General features: G+C 45.8%; 1 protein-coding gene across 1 annotated transcript in view; it reads left to right on the top strand.

Moving 5' to 3' along the window:
* The first annotated feature begins 858 nt into the window (after window positions 1–858).
* Window positions 859–19,132, top strand: part of MAML2 (mastermind like transcriptional coactivator 2) — a 305,834-nt gene continuing 287,560 nt past the window's right edge. The window contains exon 1 of the mRNA XM_080929861.1: window positions 859–2,134. Within this exon, the coding sequence (XP_080785987.1) occupies window positions 1,637–2,134 (498 nt within the window). The 5' untranslated portion in view covers window positions 859–1,636. The remainder of the gene's footprint in view (window positions 2,135–19,132) is intronic.

The raw sequence follows: 19,132 nt of genomic DNA on the forward strand, positions 1-19,132 counted from the left end.
AAAATCACATCCTCAGGAGGGCGGACTGCAGGCCTCGACGGGGAAAAATACAGTCCCTGACCTAGAGTTTCTTCAGCACTGAGAGTTGCTCAAACACTTAGGAGGAGACTGGGGAATTTCCCCAGTCTTTCCCCCACCGCAGCATCCAGGCTGAGGCTCAGGCCAGAGCCGGCTGTAGAGAGATGCTGTTCCGGAGGGTTTGCCTCTTCAGCCACTGGGAGGCCTCTGCACTCCGTTCCCCGGCGCCTGGCTATGATTACTCACTGGAGCAGCGGCACCAGCCTTCCACCAGGGAGCCCGAGCTCCCGCCCTCCTCCCCCATCTGCAGCCTGCTGGCTCTCTCTCTCCCTCTGTCTCACTCTCTCTCTCTCTCTTTCTCTCTCTCTCTCTCTCTTTCTCTCCCTCTCGTATCGCAGCACAACGAAAGCCTGTGTTTCGCCGTGAGTCCGAGGAGCGGGAGTCGGTGTCAGGAAAGCGCTCGAAACAGACCTGAAAGAGAAAGGAAAATACAAGCGACTTTTTTCCTTCTTTTCCCCCCATCTATAAAGCGAAGCATTACAAGAGATAGAGCCACATTGCCTTTGGGAGTCCAGACCCTCTGAGCCACTGGCCGGGCATGGAATGTACAAAAGTGGACAGAAAAGTGGCTGGACATGACTCGGTGCAATTTGCTGGAAGTTTGTAAGTTTGACCATCGTTTGTAAATTACTCTCGGAAGACTTTGTCTCTCTTGATACTGTATTAGAATAAAAGGGGGGTGAGGAATGAAAACGTAAGTGGGAAAGGGGAGAAATGTGTTGAAGGAGCTCTCTCAGTAGCCAGCCACTTCAGACTGCTTTCATTTAAGACTAAGAAACCTAAGAGGGGATCGGGATTTTGCCGGTGATTGGATTAGCTTGAAGAAAAGATCACGGTTCTGAAGCCCAATTACTGACATTGTTAAGACTGAAAGCTGTCTTCTTTGGGGAGAAGACTGCCTCCTACTCTGCCCCCCAGGAGGAGAAAACACCAACACCGGAGGGAGAGAAAGGGACGGAGAAACCAACGCAGCCTTTCTGGATTTCGCAGTTGGAACATGACTTCAGAAGCCTCGGGAAACAGTCCTGTTGTTTGTTTTTTAACCTGAGTAAAAGTGAAGGCTGCCGGTGCCATAGACCCCGGAGAAATGTGTTTCTCTGTAGAAACACCCCTATAAATAATTTCCCAAAGCTAGGTGAGGGGAGCCAGGATCTCCATTAATGACTCTTGATTCCTTTCGCAATGTGCTTCTGCTTCTTCTGACAATCTCTGAAGTCTTGAACTGTCCCCCCAGACTTTGTGCTTACAAAGTACCTAGAGGCTCTTGTCAGCCTGGTGAGGGAGAAAAAAAAATCTACCAACTCTGTCCAACTTCTCCTGAGCTGTCAAATGCAATTAGAATAAGTTGATCAGGGTTTGCTTCCAACTTCCTCTCTCCAATTGGTTTCTAATCTTTCTCCCCACCCTCTTGTTACTAGCTCCCCTCCCCCACACCGTCTCCACTGTCTCCCCACCCTCTGAAGACCTCTGTCCATGTGGCCCTGAACACTGAAACCAGCTTTGCCTGCAGTAACCAGCACCGGCCTCTGGTACCTCAGTGATCATTGTGTCCAACAAGATGGGGGACACAGCGCCCCCGCAGGCCCCCGCAGGAGGGTTGGGGGGGGCTTCTGGGGCGGGGCTCCTTGGAGGGGGCTCAGTCACCCCGAGAGTGCACAGTGCTATTGTGGAACGCCTGCGGGCTCGCATTGCTGTCTGCCGACAGCACCACCTAAGCTGTGAAGGACGCTATGAACGTGGTAGGGCCGAGAGCTCAGACCGAGAAAGGGAAAGCACCATGCAGCTTCTTAGCCTGGTCCAGCATGGCCAGGGGGCAAGGAAGGCCAGCAAACATGCTAAGGCTACAGCCACAACTGCCACCACCACAGCCCCGCCACCGCCCCCTACTGCCCCTCCTGTGGCCTCCCAGGCGGCAAGCACAGCCCCACCACCTCCACCAGACTATCACCACCATCAACAGCACCGGCTGACCAGTAATGATAATGGTGGGGTAAACCGAGAGCAGCAGCCGCCGGCTTCGACCCCGGGGGACCAGAGGAACTCAGCTCTACTTGCGGTAAGGCACCTGGTTTTCTTCTCTGATTCTGGCTGTGGTCATGTTGCCTTTTGCGAAGGTGGTGGCTGTCTTGGCCTCATATGGAATGGATGGCCATGAAGAAGGCCAAGACACCAGTCCCTCAAAAGCCGCGGGGCATGCGTATGTTATAAGCTCTCACTGTCGAAGCCACCAGGGTTCGCTGTCATTGTCCCACACCCAACATATGTTCCTTGAGAACCGAACCTGGGCTCTCCAGAGGCTCACAGGCCACAATTTATGAAAGAAGACCTTTCAGTTGAGAAACCCTTGAGAACCCTCTTGCTATAGCGTATTGCCTCCATTAGGCCCAGCAAGACATTCTTTACTCGACTGGAACTTAGCTCAGTTGACCTGTTCATCTTGCCCCATTCCCTTTCTCCTTCTGTGACCTTCCCCTGGAGTTAAGGGGTGTCTGTGGTTAACTATTGCATAACAGTGTCCCCACAGTTTTAAACAAAAACATGAGGAAATACCTCACAGATAGTGCGCGAATGCTTGGGAGAAGGACTACCAGGATCCTCACAGGCTCTCACCACAGGCCCCAATCTAGTCTTTGTTCTGGACCCTCCAATCAAGCACTGTTAGCTGTCTGCACTTGTGGAAGGCACTGTGGTTCCAGGAAGCACCTTGTCTTCAGTCCCTACTAGTAACAGCACACCAAACCCTTAAGCCTGAGTAAGTTTCTGACTGGAAGTGCTTCCTCAGAGGTGCAGACAACAATCCCCCCCACACACACACCCCACAGAGCAAAGAGCTTTGAGTCATCAGTCTTGGTCAGGTGACCCACTGCATGTGGTGTTCCAGCTTCCCTCAAACTACTATGCCATTAGCCTTTCAATAGAAGTAGGAAGCCAAGCCCACAAACTTCTCCTCCTAAGCTCTCAAGGTTCTGTGATGGCTCCCTGGACAACTTCAGTCTGCCTAAGCCTAGCCTGATGAAAGGCACAGGTGGAAAATGGCCACAGGAGTCCCACAACATTCAGAAAGCTCCAAGGAAGGACGGTACTAAGGATTCTAAGGGAAGAGAGGGCCTGTTTCAGCCTGTTTCAGCCTGTTTCAGCTGGCCCACTACTTCTTCCTGGCTGCTGTCTCCCATGTTCTTCATCTGTGTTGGTTCCCATGATTTCCAGAAAGGTCTGGGAACAGAGACCACTGCTCTTCTTCCCTAGAAGGCAAACGTTTTTCTTGGGCTACCTAGAACTGTCACTCTGGGACTCCCATGTCCAGATGGAAACTAATTATCCATAATGAAACTGTCCTGGGCTTGATCCTTGAGTGAAACCATTCAGTTTATCCTGGAGTTTCTAGGCCTGTATGCCTATCTGGCCCAACTGCTCCATTCTCACTTTTCCCTGGAATTCTCAGCTAAGGGGAAGTTTGTTTTCTGAAGGGAAAGAAGGATGCTGGGGAGAAGAAAGGGGGCGCGTAGAATGAGGTTTGTGTGCATGTGTGTGTCACCAGCATCTGCAGCCAAAAGTAACTAAATGCCTTGATTGTCTCCAGTAAATTTATAATCTGTCTGCAAGTCTCCCAATAATGTGGCTTTGTGTGCTTCAGAGTCTCCTGGTGAGTGCTTCTGGGGATGATGCTGAGAGCCAGGCCCCCAGACAAGCCCAGAGGGAAGCCCGATCTCTATCCAGTGCCAAGCCTAGAGAAGCCCCTGGGGTGGACTTTTCCTGTGGCTCTCCCTCCCAAACTCAGCAAGTAAGGTAGCATTTTCCCTGACGCCCTCCTTGGGTTTTGCTTCTGTCCAGTTGGGAGGAAAGCTGATGACGTTCTTTTTTTTTTGCTGGAATGTAACAGGATGCAAAAATGAAACCAACTTGAGTGATTCTTGTAACTTTAAGTAGCCCTGCCTTGGCCATCATGAAAGGGGCAATGCTGCCTGGCCTTTCCCCACTAAACAGTTTGCAATTGCAAAACCTGAAGGTGTTTGCTGTGCCACCCTTTCTCAGGGAGTCACTTTCTCACTTCCACGGACCAGCCATGTCTGAAAATAGCCTCTTGCTGGAATACCCTCTGTGAGTGTAGGCACGAAGCCAGGAGGTTTGGTGTATGTTAGGTGAGAAAAGTGGCAGCTCCGTTCCCATGCTCACTCTTGGATTAGAGTGTATACTATCCCAGGGTTTGCTCTGACGCCCTTTTGTAGTTATTAGGAGTCCCTCTGTACTTAAGCTTTTACATGTGGTGGTTTGTTTCTCCCCCTGTTACTCTGCTCTGAGAGGCAGGTTCTGTATGGAGCTCCTGCTGCTGCAATCTGGAGGGGAAAGGGCCAGACATTAAAGTGTCTCGTCCAGAGACTCTCACTTTACTTAAGCATCTCTTGTGTTGAGAGCAATGTTAATAATCTCCAAGAACATCACTGAGATTGTGTGTCAGAATTCGTAATTTTATTGCAGCTACGTGCATAAGCAGATCTGTGTGGTCAGGATGTGTTGAAGGTAACACTTTACTGGCTAATGTGTACGCTATCAGTGCCCACGAATGCCCTTCGGAAGAGGCAATTATTGATCACCTACATTAAAATATGCGTGGTGTACCCTGGTGAAGTTCTGTAAGCAGCATGCAGTGTGCAGTAGCGCCTTGGGCGCCATCAGTACCGCCTGCCAGAGAAAGGTGAAAGGACAGCTTCTGTTCGCTGGGATAAGGTTGTCTCTGCGGGCGTTCTACACAAAGCAGATATACAGTCCGGGCTCTCTAATAGCTTGACTGTAAAGAACAATGCAAGAATAACCTCTAAGTCAGTCCTAATTCTGCCACCCTTACTCGGCCAGTTTCTCCATGTAGCTTCAGTTGAGGGGAAGCCCGCATCTGTAGAGACTGCAAACATGGCCTCACGGAGCGCTGAGATTGTGACACCTTTCTAGCTGCTCAGAGAAGACTTTACCACTAAATCACATTCTGCTGAAGTATGTTTGAGTCTTCGAATGAGCTGTAAAACTCAACAATCACTGGTTTAGTTAGCACATCCATGAAAATTATTAATCTTTCCCTCTTGCCCAAGACACACTCTTTTTCTGTGGCATAGACCATTGTCTGTAGGCTGGGCAGAGAAGTGGTCCCAAGCCCCCTTCTGCTTCAGACATTCTCTACACAGATCAGACCGGGAGCTCATCCCTTGGTTCGGTGCCTGCTTGGTCACTAGCCTGCTTGATGGCAGAGGAAAAGCCATTGGGTAGGCGTCTGTCCGACAGATTCAGCTCGTGCATGAAAGCACATGGGTTAATGGGTGTTTGGGGACCAGGCGTTGGGAAGCAAAAGTAAAACAAGACAGAAACATCCCCAGGACTGATGCTGAGCATTGAGGATGAATCTGGACTCCTCCGTGGCTCGTGGGGATCTGCTTAGCTTTCACTTGTCTATTTTAAGTGGTAAAATAGCTTTTATTCTAAACAGAGGGACTGGTCTTGTGAAATCAGGGCTGTCAGGATAAAGCCAAAATAACTGTGTATTTAAGTATCTCTGAAGTCTCAGGGAACACTACCCAAAGTGGGCGGGACTGTGAAGTCTTAGGTGGCTTTCCAGTGTACCCTTTAAAGCTCTCTATGGACCCCTCGAGCTTTGGTAAGGTGTGTCCCCAGAGTGTCTAAGGAGTTTTAGAGGAGTTGTTTACACAACTGGGATGGGAAAGCTCAATATGTTGCCAACAGCATTCTAAAATGCCAGTTCTCGGGTTAAGAAAGTCAACCCAGCTAAAGAATCACCAAAATTCCCAGGTGTCTCTGAAGTTTCCAATTGACCAACTCAGAGTTTTGGGGCTGCACATCTGAAAGTCCGGGTAGGGGTCTACATGACCAGTCTCTCTCAAACTGTGATAGGTCAGTTTACATTATTGTGATCATTTGTTTATGCAGCCACCATCTCCTTTACCGACCCTACTCAGGGCCTTTCCACCTCACACAAGTAACATTGGGCAAAGGCTGCAGTGGAGAAAGCCCAGCACACATGTTCTTCCAACACTGTCAGAAGGCTGTGCTGACGTCAGGGTGACGTCATACACAGCCAGGTGCTCCGCATTTTCTGCAGCAGTGTGTGCTTTCCCGGAAATAGTATCATTTCTAATACTACTCACCAATTCCTGCTCAAAACACTCATCAAGATTTTTCTCTATGTCTAAAACTTTAATGCCTGTGGTTTCTCTGTACCTCTAACAAAGTTTAAGTGCTTAGGCGCTGAGGTATGTGGGGGTTGTCTCAAACATTCTTAGACACAGCAATTACATATCACTAGGGATGTGAGCATGACTGTTTTCTACATTTTATCATTTATTTTGATTCTTAGCATTGTTATTTCATTGAGAAAAAAAAAAAGAAACAACTACCAGTAGTTCTGAAAATGAAAAAGCAACCACCAGTTTTTCTATACACAGAGCCCCTTGCATGTGTTCAGCATTTGCAGACAAGGCCATCCGTGTTTAATGAAAACAACTCTAAATGCCTCCTCCTTCATTTTCATGCTAATTTCCTTCACACCCCAGCAGGCTCTGTGGGAATAAAGAAGATGCGACATGCTAAAGACACGGTCAGGCTGCCCTCAGTCCAGTGGAGAATCTCCCCCTGCACGGTGATGGGGCAGCCGAACTGTCTAGCTTTCCAATGGCCTAAAACTGACACAGAAAACTAAAGAGGGAAACAGACCCATGAGACCCAGGGAACTCCCTTTATATGTTTAATGTTTCACACTACACCCACCACAGCAGGTTGCATGGGTGACATTTGTCCTGTATTAGAAACAAGGACCCTAGCACTAAAATAGACATGATGACTCATGCCTGAAATTCCAGCAACCAGAGGCCCAGGCAGTGGAGGGTTGCCAGGAGCTTGAAACCAGCCTGAGCTACATTAAAAAGTTCTGGGCTAGCCTGAGCTACAAGGTGCAACTCTGTCTCATAGGGACAATAACCTTAACAAACAGCACAAACAGTCAGGCAGAGGCAGGTGGGTCTCTGTGAGTCCCAGGCCTGAATGGCTAATATTATTAATCAAATTAACATGGTGGTGAACACAGAAAGTAAATAAAATGTGAAAACAGTTAGTGGGTAAGAAAGAGATCCAAGTGTAGGCCAGGAAAAATCTTATAAAGAATGTGGCTCACTTTAGAACCTGTAAGGAGCAAGGAGGGCACTAAGCCTGAGATGGGGTGTGCACTGCAGGAACACGTGTAGCCATAACAGTTAAATATTTAGGGGCTAGAGCAGGGAACGGTGTGGGTGGGTAAGCAGTGTAGGAAAATGTGGGGTTCAGGAGCACCCTGAAAATGCTGGCACTGTCACGAGAGCCTGGTTGATAGGGAGCCAGGAAGGGGCAGAGGAGCTCAGAGAGGTGAAGCAACACGAATCTCTCATGTGCTTCAAGACAAGTGTAGTCTTTCCCTCCATCCGCCTCTCCTCAGGGCACACAGCCTAAGTGCTCTGTCCTGTGCGCTTCAAGTCCCCAAGGCTGCTTAATGCTTTGCTGTTTACACACTTCCCCATTCATCGTGAGTTATACGCAGCCTGGCACAGCTTTTGGCACTGAGAGCAGAGCTCTATAAAAGCACACTGGCTAGAAGGGAAGAGAAACTGAAAGGACGGAGCTGAAACCCCACCCTGTGCAGACTTCTCTGTCAGCAGTGCGATGCTTTCTCCTCATAAGCAGGTAGAGTCTTCCAGCAACTGAGTTGTTTTGCACCCTGGTGTGAAAAGATCTTGTCATTAAAAGATGCATTCAGAAAAGTTTATAGGACACTCTGATTAGGGACAGCATTTGAGATGCACTTGTTTTCAATACAAACAGGTGACTTGGGTACCTTAGAGTTCAACAGAAACCAGGGTCCTCCATCAGCCCTCTTTTACAGGGTCTAGAGAAGGAACAACTGAGGCTGGCCAGTAACCCCCAACCCTCTGACTCACAGTAGTCTGTCTCTCTACCATCTTTGACCTTTCTGGCTGACAGTAAGGGACAGCTGTGAAACAACATCAGTCTGAAGAGAAAGTTTACATGTGCTGTATAAGGTCTGAGGAAGGCCAGAGGCCAGCAGAGTCAGTTAAGTCACTTAAGGAGCAGGTATGAAAATGACTCAGTCCCAGCATGAGCGCAATGCTCACACACTCACTATAGTTCTTGCTTCTTCATGATTCGAGCAGAGGCTTAGAAATCATACATAAATGTGGACCCGGGTGTTTTCTAGAGTTTGAGGAAACTCAGTACCCTTGACATGCACAGTGTTAGGTTTACATAAACAAGCAATTTTAGATAGTCTATTCTCACTTATTAAAGGTGTGTGGATGGGGTTGAAAATCAAATGTTAAAGTAGGATTACTGAAGGAGGTGGATTACTGAAGTTAGGATGAATCTGGGATCTAGGGTGAGATTGCCACGTAATAGCTGTGTCTTCCTGGTTAACTCAGTTAAATTCTCCTGCCTCAGTTTCCTTAGAAATAATGGTAAGAGAACTAACTAAACACCAGGTCTTCATTAAATGAGTCAAATGGGAGACGCCATGGAGAGCCGCAGTAAACCGTGTCAGTACTTATCTGAGTGTTTGCTGAGGCTAGTGCAGAGTTCTGTGTCACTGTCCCCGTATGCGGTAGTTTCGATCATCATCTGGGATCCATTTCCCTGCTGGTAGAATATAGCTAGTGTTCTTGTTGAGTTGTTGATAGTGAGACTTAACAACACATCGTCCTCAGTTTCGAACTTGCCCGGAATCTCTATTATGCCTGAAGAGGGCATATTCAGTGAATGAATGAGTTATTTCAATTACCTACTAAGATTTGAATCCTTTGAAGAGACTGGCCTAAATTTAACAATTTCACTATATTTCTAATTCAAATTAGCAAATAGTTCTAAAAATAAATCGAGTCCCAGAGTTAAAAACATGGTTAGAAGGCCTCTGCTAGGGAGAATGTATGCTTCTGCAAGCAGATTCTTGTCAAGAAACTTGTTAGCTCTTATGCAAGTAAACACCAGTATATACCCTGCCCTCATGCAATCGTTGAGCAGCTCACATTTACAGCTCTTTTTCCGAGGTGGTGCCTGGTTTTGAACATTTTCTTTGCCCAGTGCCTCCTAGCATGTGCCTTTCTTGAGCAACATTCAAAGATGAAAAACGTTGCTGCTAGGACATCGGAGCAAGTTTAGTGCTGGAGGTTTTTAGCCAGAGCAGGCAGGGGTAGAGTGGGATGGGGGAGGGGTGCTGATGGAGAAACAGTGACAAAGAAAAGAACGCCCGGCCTTTTGGTGGGTGATGGTTTCCTGGGTCTAACCCAGAAGAATGCAGTCAACACCATGTGTCTTGATTTGTCTGTTCCTGTTATGTGAGATGAGATCCCAGTTACCTTTCTTCAAGATAATGATGCTTACAAAATGTAACATCAACCTCAGCTGGGTTTGTTTGGCTTTGTTCATATTTTTAGTGGTGTTCTTGCTTCCCAAATCACCCTGACAGGCCTTTGTGGGACATGGAATCACTATCATTGTGGTTTTTAATTTTCCCTTCTACCAGAAATGAGTTCCATTAGTGGCTCTTAGCCCACACACTAACAGGTCTGTCCCATGGAGAGCCTAGCACACTGAATTCCTTGTTCTTCACCGTACTTTTTCAGGTACTCCTAATGGATTGAGCAGAAAGTTCATTACCTGTCTTAAGTTGAGGCTGAAGAGATGGCTCAGGAAAGTTCTCACTGCTCCAACCCTCAAACGTGAAGACCTGAGTTCAGTGCCCATGCTAGAGAGGAGAATCCCAAGGATTCACTGGCCAGATCGCTAGCTCTGAGATCTGGTGAGTTCCAGTACAAAACCAAAGTAGATGGCATATATGACTTGCACATGCTCATGTGCACCCTTGTGAACACACATTCATTCATAGTCACCTGAAGTTAAAGCAAAAGTCTGCTAACAGATATCAGGACACACAGAGTAATCTGAAAAAGTCAAAGTCAGGACAACCAAGTATGGTACCAAGAAGTGGATTATAAGCAGATCAGGATACATTGTACTGGGTCTTTGGAATGGTGACCCAAAGACTTAGGTATATCTTGTTCATTTCTGGGGAATCTCGAGAGGATAAAATGTAAAAGTTAAAGCATTCCTTGAGTAAGCTGATGACCAGTTAAATTTTTGGTTATGGCCATGGTTTACTTAAGTGCTAAAACAGCTATGCTTGGCATGTCTGATTGCCACACAACACCGTGTAATTCAGACACAGCAAACCATGTCTGCTAGTATCCCATTGTAGTCTCACAGCAGCATGGAGAAAGCCCAGAGTACAGACAGGAGAGAGCAGCAGCCCCCTGACAGCAACAGAAACGACGGTTTAGTCCAAGTCCCAAGCATTGCAGCAGAGAATGCTTCCTTTGCTGGGGTAGAGTCTGTGCATGTGGATCTGTTTGCAAGCTCAGTCCCCCAGAGAGAAAGTCTGAGCTGTCTTTGTGCTAAATTAAACATTGGTTTTCTCCTTGGGAACCTGATCTTCCATAGGCCAGGCAACAATATCTTTCTGAGAGAGCCCCAGCCAAGCATTTCCCTCAGGAACACACTGGCTGGGGAGCCTTTTCACTTGCTGTCTTCTTAGCTCATGTGAGTGTGGTGCAGGGGAGTTGTTTTGTCTAACTGGATTCAGCAGCCCTCAGAGAAAAGACTCACACTGTAATCTCTGGAATAAGGATGCCCTGTACTGCTTAACATATAATGAGTGAAAATGGCTAGAGAGACGCCACATTGTGTGGGATTACATGCTCACGTGGAAGGGGTTTCCGTTCATCTCTCCCTAAATCCTGCACACACGACGCGCAAGGGAGTGTGTTCCTAGCAAAAGCTATCTTCTTCCTTGTTTCATCCCATCTCCATACTGCCTGTCCCCACCCCCCCAGAGGGCTAGTTCATGTAGCTCTAAAAATAGGCCGCTAGTCTACAATTTATAGACCTGTATGAGCCTGCATAGAGAAAACAGACCAAACTCTATATGAAGAAATTAAAGCTCATTAAGACACAAAACACACAAACAACATCAACAACAACATTAGAGCGAGGGGGAGAATTCAGGGGATTGTACATCTGTTTGAGGCTACACAAAGTATTGTTTATCAAGATGACCTCATAAACCATGACAAAGATAGCAGTAGCATTGAAATAAACATTAAAATTCTGTCGGTAGAGGCAACATGGACTGGAAAGCTTTCTTCGGGCAGATTTTAAGCGATCGTGAACTGGAAACCTTTCTTAGGGTAGACTTTAAGTGATCACGCAATGCCCTTGGTCTCCCAGTGGTTCTTTCGCATTTATTAAAAGAATTACGAAGGTTGACAGAACCAGGGCTGGAAACCAGTACAGGGCAATGGCTGCTAGATCCATCCAAGTTTCGGAGGATACATTACTTTAAAAAAAAATACTACATCTGTCCAAGGGTTGTGGCGTTAAGTTAAATAACACTTGAAATCAGAAAACTGAGCAGGTGGTCAGCCCAGTGCCAAGCTCGTGGCACAGGCATGCTTCCTTCACCCAACCTCTGACACCCCACTTTCTTAGCCTGTGCATCCAAACTCTCCTGGGCCTCCCTAGCTCACTGTTCCTAGGAACATCATTTCCCCCTCTTTCTGGATGATGGCCTCTCCTTCCTCCTAACTAGCAGATTTCCAGCATTCTTGTTCCACTCCAGGGGTCACATCTGCCTTCGGTAGTCTACTCTTAAAATAGAAAAGGGTTAACCTCATAAAGATGTCACTCCCCCTTACTGCTATGCTGCCCTTGGGAGACTCAAACAGCATAGCAAATGTATACGGCCGATGTAATTGCATTCGATCCTGGAGGTCACTCAGGACTTGGTGAGCTGGGACAGAATACATGGAAGAAACAGATTCCACCTTTAAAAACGTCCTTCTCCATTTCCACTTGCTTTTCTGTGGGAAATTACCCTGCTCCATGTGCCTTATTTTAGTCTTCACAATACATGAATACACAAATGAGTGATATCGTATTAAGCCTACATGCTGCCTGTATTAGCAATACAGTCAGAGTCTAGCCCAGAAAGCAGGAATGCCAACCAGCAGTGAAACGTAAAAGCTTCTCCACTTCCTTGGTGCTGACTTCTGTTCTTACTGCTATTCATCTTGTCATCATCATTTTAAAACAATTAAGAAGAACCTGGTCGGTGGTTTTGGCTGCCACTGAGGTCTGTTTCAATGATACTCTTTTGAATACTTCCTGCCTATAGGGATTTTATTTCTTAGACTTTAGTATCTTCAGAATGGTTTTATTAAGGAACAATAAAAAACAGTTAATAAAGATGGATTTTTTTTTTACTTTTTAAAAAATATATCGGTAAAGAGAGTGCAAGGTAACCTTGGTGTGAAGCTCCAGCAATGTCAGAAGGGGAAAGGCCAGCAGCGTTCATTTCTTAGTGCAGGGTACCTACCATAAGGTTTCTTAGGCAGGCCAGATAGCTTAAGAAACTGCACTGGGAGAGAAGTGCTTTGTTTAATTTGTTGGCAGCTGGAGCCCCGATTCCCCAATTCCACACCTATCTACTCTGCTTGCAGCATTTCTGTGGAGTAAAGATTCCCGAGTTGAGCACCAACCTGAGATGCTAGCATTCGATGCAGAATATAAATGAAATGTTGGTTCTTCTCAGGAGCTGACGGATGTTCAAGTGCGCACATCATTCCCCATCTGTTTGTCTCTCAGACACACGACAATTGAGGAGTGCAGATTGATGAACAGGATTCTGTCCTTGTCACCACTTCATCTTTAAATATGTTTCCTTTTTAAAGGGGGACTATAAAAGACAGTCAGAGAAGTTGATTGGAGGATGGGATGCAGCCCACTGCTATTTTTTCCTTATCACTAAAACCCTAAGCAGAGAGCATAATCACCCATTTCCCCAGGGCAACCCTAAGCCCTGAAAACTCCGCTCTGTTTAGGGATTTAATAGAACTGGAAAGAAGAAATAAGCAAGATCTGCTCCAACACACCAACAAAGGAAACATGTTCCAAATATCAGACAGAGAGGAATTCTCAACACACACCTCGCCCTCCCTCTCTCTGAAGCAGCTAGCGCAGAGCCCTTTGGCATCCTGTGACTCTCAGCATCTTGGGGGTCTTTGGATCATGTCTGAGGCTCCAGAACAGCTGGGTGCATTTTGTTAACAAAGAAAGATGTAACTGGCATGAATCAAAGCCTCCTTTGGTCGAGGTTGTCATAGTGTTCATTGAAGGGCTTCATTGTTATGTTGGAGTCACAGAGATATTGACTTTTTCCCCCAGTTGCTTCTAAATAGCTTGGAATTTCTTTTGTTAAGGTTTTTAACTGAAACTGTCTTGGTGTTATGCTGTGCAATATGACTTTTTTCTTTGATGCCTAAAGCAAAGGATATTAAGTTGCTTTTCTTCTTACTTTTGCTGAGAAAATGTATCCAAAGTCATCATCATCCCCCACACACACAAACACAACACACGCACAACACACAAACATAACACACACATGCACACATACAACACACATACAGCACATGCACACACGATACACAATACACACACAATGTGTACAAGCACACACTTTACTCAGAATAACTGTTTTTAATGTGTAGACACAAGGTGACTATGAGAGTAATTTCAGAGGAAAACTAGAAAGAAAGAAACACATCAAAAACGATTTTTAAAAACCCTGCAAAAGACAATACAAAATAAAAAATAAAAAATGAAATCATGTTGACTTATAGAAACCAGGAAAAGAACAGTGTGGAATAGTTAGGGTGACAGGGGGCATGTAGGCTGCTCCAGGCATCTGCCACTGTGGTTCTCTTGGGCTAGTCACCATGTCCCCAGCAACCTGGTTGGATCTGGTTAGAACTCTGCCTGCTGAATTATTCTGGTCATACAGATGTCAGCTCTAGTATCCCTGCTTGGCTAGACCTTAATGGCTGCTTAAAAGAGTAGGCCCATGGTTGAGCCTCCCTGATTCCTGCATCCTTTAGCCTCTTGTAGCTTTTATTTTCTTCATAACTTTTACCATGAAATTTATTTTATCATTATCTGAATTCCTGGTTTCTGTGTTTCTTCTCTTCCCCCAGTGGGACTATAAACTCCATGAGACCAGGGAACGTGACAGTCTTGTTTACAACAAGCATTCAAGGCCCTTAAAGTCCCGGAGCTGGCAGTAAATATCTGCTAAGCCCATTGCCAGGTTGTTGGGTGACCTGTACTTATCATATGAAGCTTTCAGAATTAGGGGAAGAAAAAAAGGTGGAGAAGAGATTATGCCAAGGTCCTACATATTTAATTACGCATTTAACGTAGATGTACCTAGAACAGAGGGTGGCAGGGAGAGGGTGTGTTAATGTGATTAAAAAAAGACTGATTGAAAAATTCAGAGGGTAGATAATGTCTTAAAAGATTTTCCAGGCTCAGATTCTAGTTGTATCTCATATGAGTGGACAATGTTGGTGTAAGGAATGGGGATGGTGTAGGCCTTGAGTACTTGTGCTGGGGCCTCGGCCCAAACTTCTCACTGGATGGAGCTTACAGCTTAATGTAAGGAAGGGACAGGACAAACGTGACCGGCTATGCACAGCACCCTGCTCCTCAGTTGGGGACATATCTGGGTTAATTAGAGGAAAGCAAATCTGAGAAGCATTCTGCAAAGTGAGAGTCACAAGAAAATGTCTGTGCTCAGAGTTCTCAGAATTCCCTTTGCTCCCTTCAGCACAACAGCTCCACCGCAGTCTCCCTGGCTCAGCCCAGGTCCTGTGTTCACTAGTTTGTGTGAAATGCTGACAGTGAGGCCTTGGTGCCTCCAAGCAGAGTTGCTGCAGTTCTTCAGCCAGAGATCACTGAGGGCCAAGAGCTGTAGAGAAAATGTGGCGGTTCCTTCGGCGGAGATTCCCATCCCACTTGGGAACGGAAACACTGGGTGGACTGTTGACCACTGGCCAGTGTTAAGGACCCGAGTTTGATCCTCAGCATTGACAAAGGAAAGGAAGGAGTGAGAGAAGAAGGAAAGGGGAGGGAAAGGAAGGGGGAAAGGGATGGAAAGGGACGGGAATGAAGTAAAGAGAGAAAGAGGGAAAAGGAAAGAAATGAAAAATGGAATCAGAAGAGCAATGGTTAGAAAATTAGCACCAGGAGCACGGGGGATGGTGGCATAGCCAACCGTCTGGAAGCATCAGAAGCTAACACGGGAACCGTCCACCTTTTCCTCACAGAACCCCGGCGCTGTTGCTAAGCTGCCAGTAGAGCTGTTGGTACGAATGAGAAACAGACTTGAAGAAGTCGAGGAACAATGCTGTTAAATAGCAGCCGTGCTATGTAGGGACGGCACACACATCGTCTCCACGTGTTCTCTGCAGGGCTGACAAGTGGGAAGGGCTTAGACCTGTTTGTGCTAAGCCTGCACGCCTGCAGTCCGCTACAGGGCATCCTGGCAGCAACGTCGAGGAAGTGGGGTTACAAATCCTTAATTGCATTTGCAGCTAGACTGGGCCAGTGAAGGTCTTGAGCTTCGACAGCTCACCCACACAGAACTGGAAGTTAATGACTCTTCTAAAAAGAATGGCAGCCATAAATGGAGTGAGGGTGCTGGAGTCTCCAGCCACACCAAACCAGATACAGGAGGCTGGAGACTGTGGTTTCCTTATTCTTACTTCTCCTTTTCTTAATTCAATCATTAATTTGTAAGAAAACAAGTCAGGGAGAAAGTATGGTTGAATTTATGAAACAAAACACTTAGCTGTCGTTTTTTCATGACACCAAGGGTTATGGAGAAGGGCTGTAAAGTAAGGACTCCAAATAGATTCTCCATGTTTCTTCATGGGAACTGTTACTTTTTTTTTTTTTTTTTTTTTTTTTTTGAGTGATATCTGGATGGAACCTAAAGGAAAAATCTGCAGCTATTTGCTTAGAAGAGATCATTGTAAGCATTTCAGATCCAAGTGAGAATACATTTCTTTAAGTTGATGAATGTTTTCTTTTACCAAAAGAAAGCGGTAGGGGGTAATCAGTGACATTTCTGATGGAGGTAAAACTATGCTTTATTTATCCGAATTAAAGTTCCACTGTGGTGTCACAGGTCTGGCACGCATCATTCAGCAAATGTTGAACAATATTGACAAATATACAAACACGAACTTTTGCATATGTGAATGAATGCATGCACATATGTATATGAAGGCTCATGTGTGTTCATATGTGTTGAGGCCAGAGGGTGTCTCAGTTGGGGTTTCTCAGGTGTTAACCATCTTCTTTGCTTGTTTATGTGTGTCTGTTTGCTGTTTTGAAACACGGTCTTTCACTACCTGGAACTCACCATATTCTAGGCTAACCAGCCAGAGAGCCCCTCCTGTTCCTGTCTCTCCTTTCCAGTAATGATTCCAAATACATAGTATTTACCCTGGCTTTTCTAGAAACGTTGTGGGGACTGAACTCAGGCCTTCATGGCTGACTAAACTAACTTAGCGGCCTCACAAGCATGCTGTTTTTGTTTTGTTTGTTTTTTAGTCAGGGTTTCACAATATAGTCCTGGCTATCCTGGAGTTCACTATGTAGACAGGACTGGCCTCACACTCGAAGAAATTCACTTGCTTCTGCTTCCCAGTTGCTGAGATCAATGCTGTGGGCCACTACTCCCAGCTTTTATGAGCATAAAAATTTGAGGTCACGGTCTCTTCTACCGTGTTCTCCGCAGAGTGAGAAATATTGTTCTTCATCATGGCCTTTTGGTACAGTATGCTTTTTTAAAAATCACATTAGGTATCTAATTTATCAGGCAGTGTTCTAGATGTTTATGAAGTATTAGCTCATATCCCCGTACTTAAACAATGACATTATTCCCATTTGACAGATAAGGAAATAGAGATGAGGGCTGAGTAGTGGGACAGTAAGAATTTGAACTGTTGCTAGCTGCTAGAGGCTTATTAACTCTAAACAGGGTCCCTTGCTGCCTGGAGTCCTCAGACTCCAGCTTGCCTCTGATCCAGGCCTGAGTTTGTAAGCAAATGCAACAAAGTATTTGCAACTGCAGATGCAGCTCAGAAGGAATGCCTAAGGCTGTAGATCACTCTTTGAGAGAGTTGCCAGTCTCCTGTTTTCTAAGCCTCAGAAAGTGCTGGAACATGTAGAGCCCGTGACTGACAGATATGCTTTGGCTCGCATTCTGGGATAGGTTTCTACAGCCACCTGGAAGGCCTGTGGAGGATTCTGAAATAAAACGTGTGCTCACTGGGAAGAACGATGCTGAGTCATTATCCTCACTGGCCCTGTGGGCATGGCTGCTCTCTGGGATAGATTCGTTATGCTCAGGAACCAGACATGGAGTATCTTCAACGTATATTCCAGATGAAATGTTAATTCCTGTGGAGGAATGATCCAAAGCCTGATTATGCTATGAGGAGGCTATAATCTGTTTAGAAAAGAGGTTTATGTTTAGAAATAAATTGCCTTCCCCTTGTAGTCCTTGCAGGGTTGCAGCCTCTTTTCTGCAAGTGTGGTGTGGACACTCTTCTTCCCCCACTGCTTGGAACCAGATCACTATCTCAAGACCCTCACACATGAAAGCCCTGCAGATAGCACCTCCGTTGTGTATATTCTGAAAGACTTGTTCTTTGGATGGGGTACCCACAGAAAGTGTGGACCTGACGAACATGAAGCCCAGAACATGAGTTATCCTTGGAGTTTTATTTGGGAATTAGATCTTGCTATAAGCTTCCATGACACTTCTCAGTAAATCTGTTGTTATGTCTAAGTCCTGCCCTTGGCTCAGGAATGAGAGGAAAGGAATGCAGTTCCTCCACCATTCTTGTCAGCAGCTCTTTTTGTGCTGATAAACAGGAGACTTGGCTTCTTAGTTTTCAGGTTACTCTATAGAATGCACAGTTATATACTGTGGCTTGCAAGACACAGGTTCAGTGAGTCCACTCCATGGTTTTGTCAGATTCCCAAAGTGCTCCAAGGTCCAAAGAACCGGAAATCAAGGCTTGGAGTGGGAGGAAGAAGAATCCGAGGAATTCTGGGGTGGTGAGATTTTTGTCCAGGGCAGCAAGCTTCAGTATCTGCTCTTGTCTGCAGATTAGACCCCAGTCAGCAGTTTATGATGCTTAGTTCCTAAGTGGCCCCTTACCTCTACAGGCTTCCTGCTGTCTCACCTTAGCCTCTGCATTTAAGTGTCTCTCTGTCATTGTGGGGACCTTCTTAGTAAACGTTTGAGGGCTGGCTTGAAGCTTTTTCCTGGGACATCAGCACACGGACTGTTCTTATTAGCAGGCTCCCCAGGCTGCCGGAGTTCCTATCTTGGCAGTGGACCATCAAACACCCTATTTTTAAGAGTCTCTAAGTTAGTTGTAAACACGTGCTGTGACTGGGCTCTCTGTGTCTTTACTCATGTTTACTGAAGTGGTTTAGCTGTTGAAAAGTTGTTATGATGAAAAAAATTAAAAAATAAAAGCTTGGCTTCCAGGATTGTTATTTTCCACTTGTTTAACTCAAAAATATATGATCTCACAGAAAGGAAAAGAAAAAAAGAAAGAAAAAAAGAAAGAAGGAAGGAAGGAAGGAAGGAAGGAAGGAAGGAAGGAAGAAAGGAAGGAAGGAAAGGAAGGAAGGAAGGAAGGAAGGAAGGAAAGAAGGAAGGAATTGGTGTTTGATTGCTTAACTTGATGGTCCAGTCATATTGCTAATTTAAGTGGGGAGAAGAAATGAACCCGTGGGTCATTTTCTCTGACAAATGCCAATCAAACATGCATGAGGGTGAGGGTGGTCTGTGCTGCACATGCTTAGATGATTGAACCTACTCAATTAGTCAATCTGGTTGACTTTGTAAAGTGTTTATGCTCGTAAGATCGTGTGCATTTATGATAAATCATTCTATAGATGTATTTACATTCTAAAGACTTTTCCTTTTCCATTAGGAGACCTTAACTAGGATCCCAAACTTTCATCATTCGACCCAGGTCCATTGCTGGACTGTTGACATCTGAGGCCCTCACAGAAGAATACGTAGGACTTTGGTGAA

The sequence above is a fragment of the Micromys minutus genome (genome assembly GCF_963924665.1).
Source record: "Micromys minutus genome assembly, chromosome: 16".
Classification (NCBI taxonomy): Eukaryota; Metazoa; Chordata; class Mammalia; order Rodentia; family Muridae; genus Micromys; species Micromys minutus.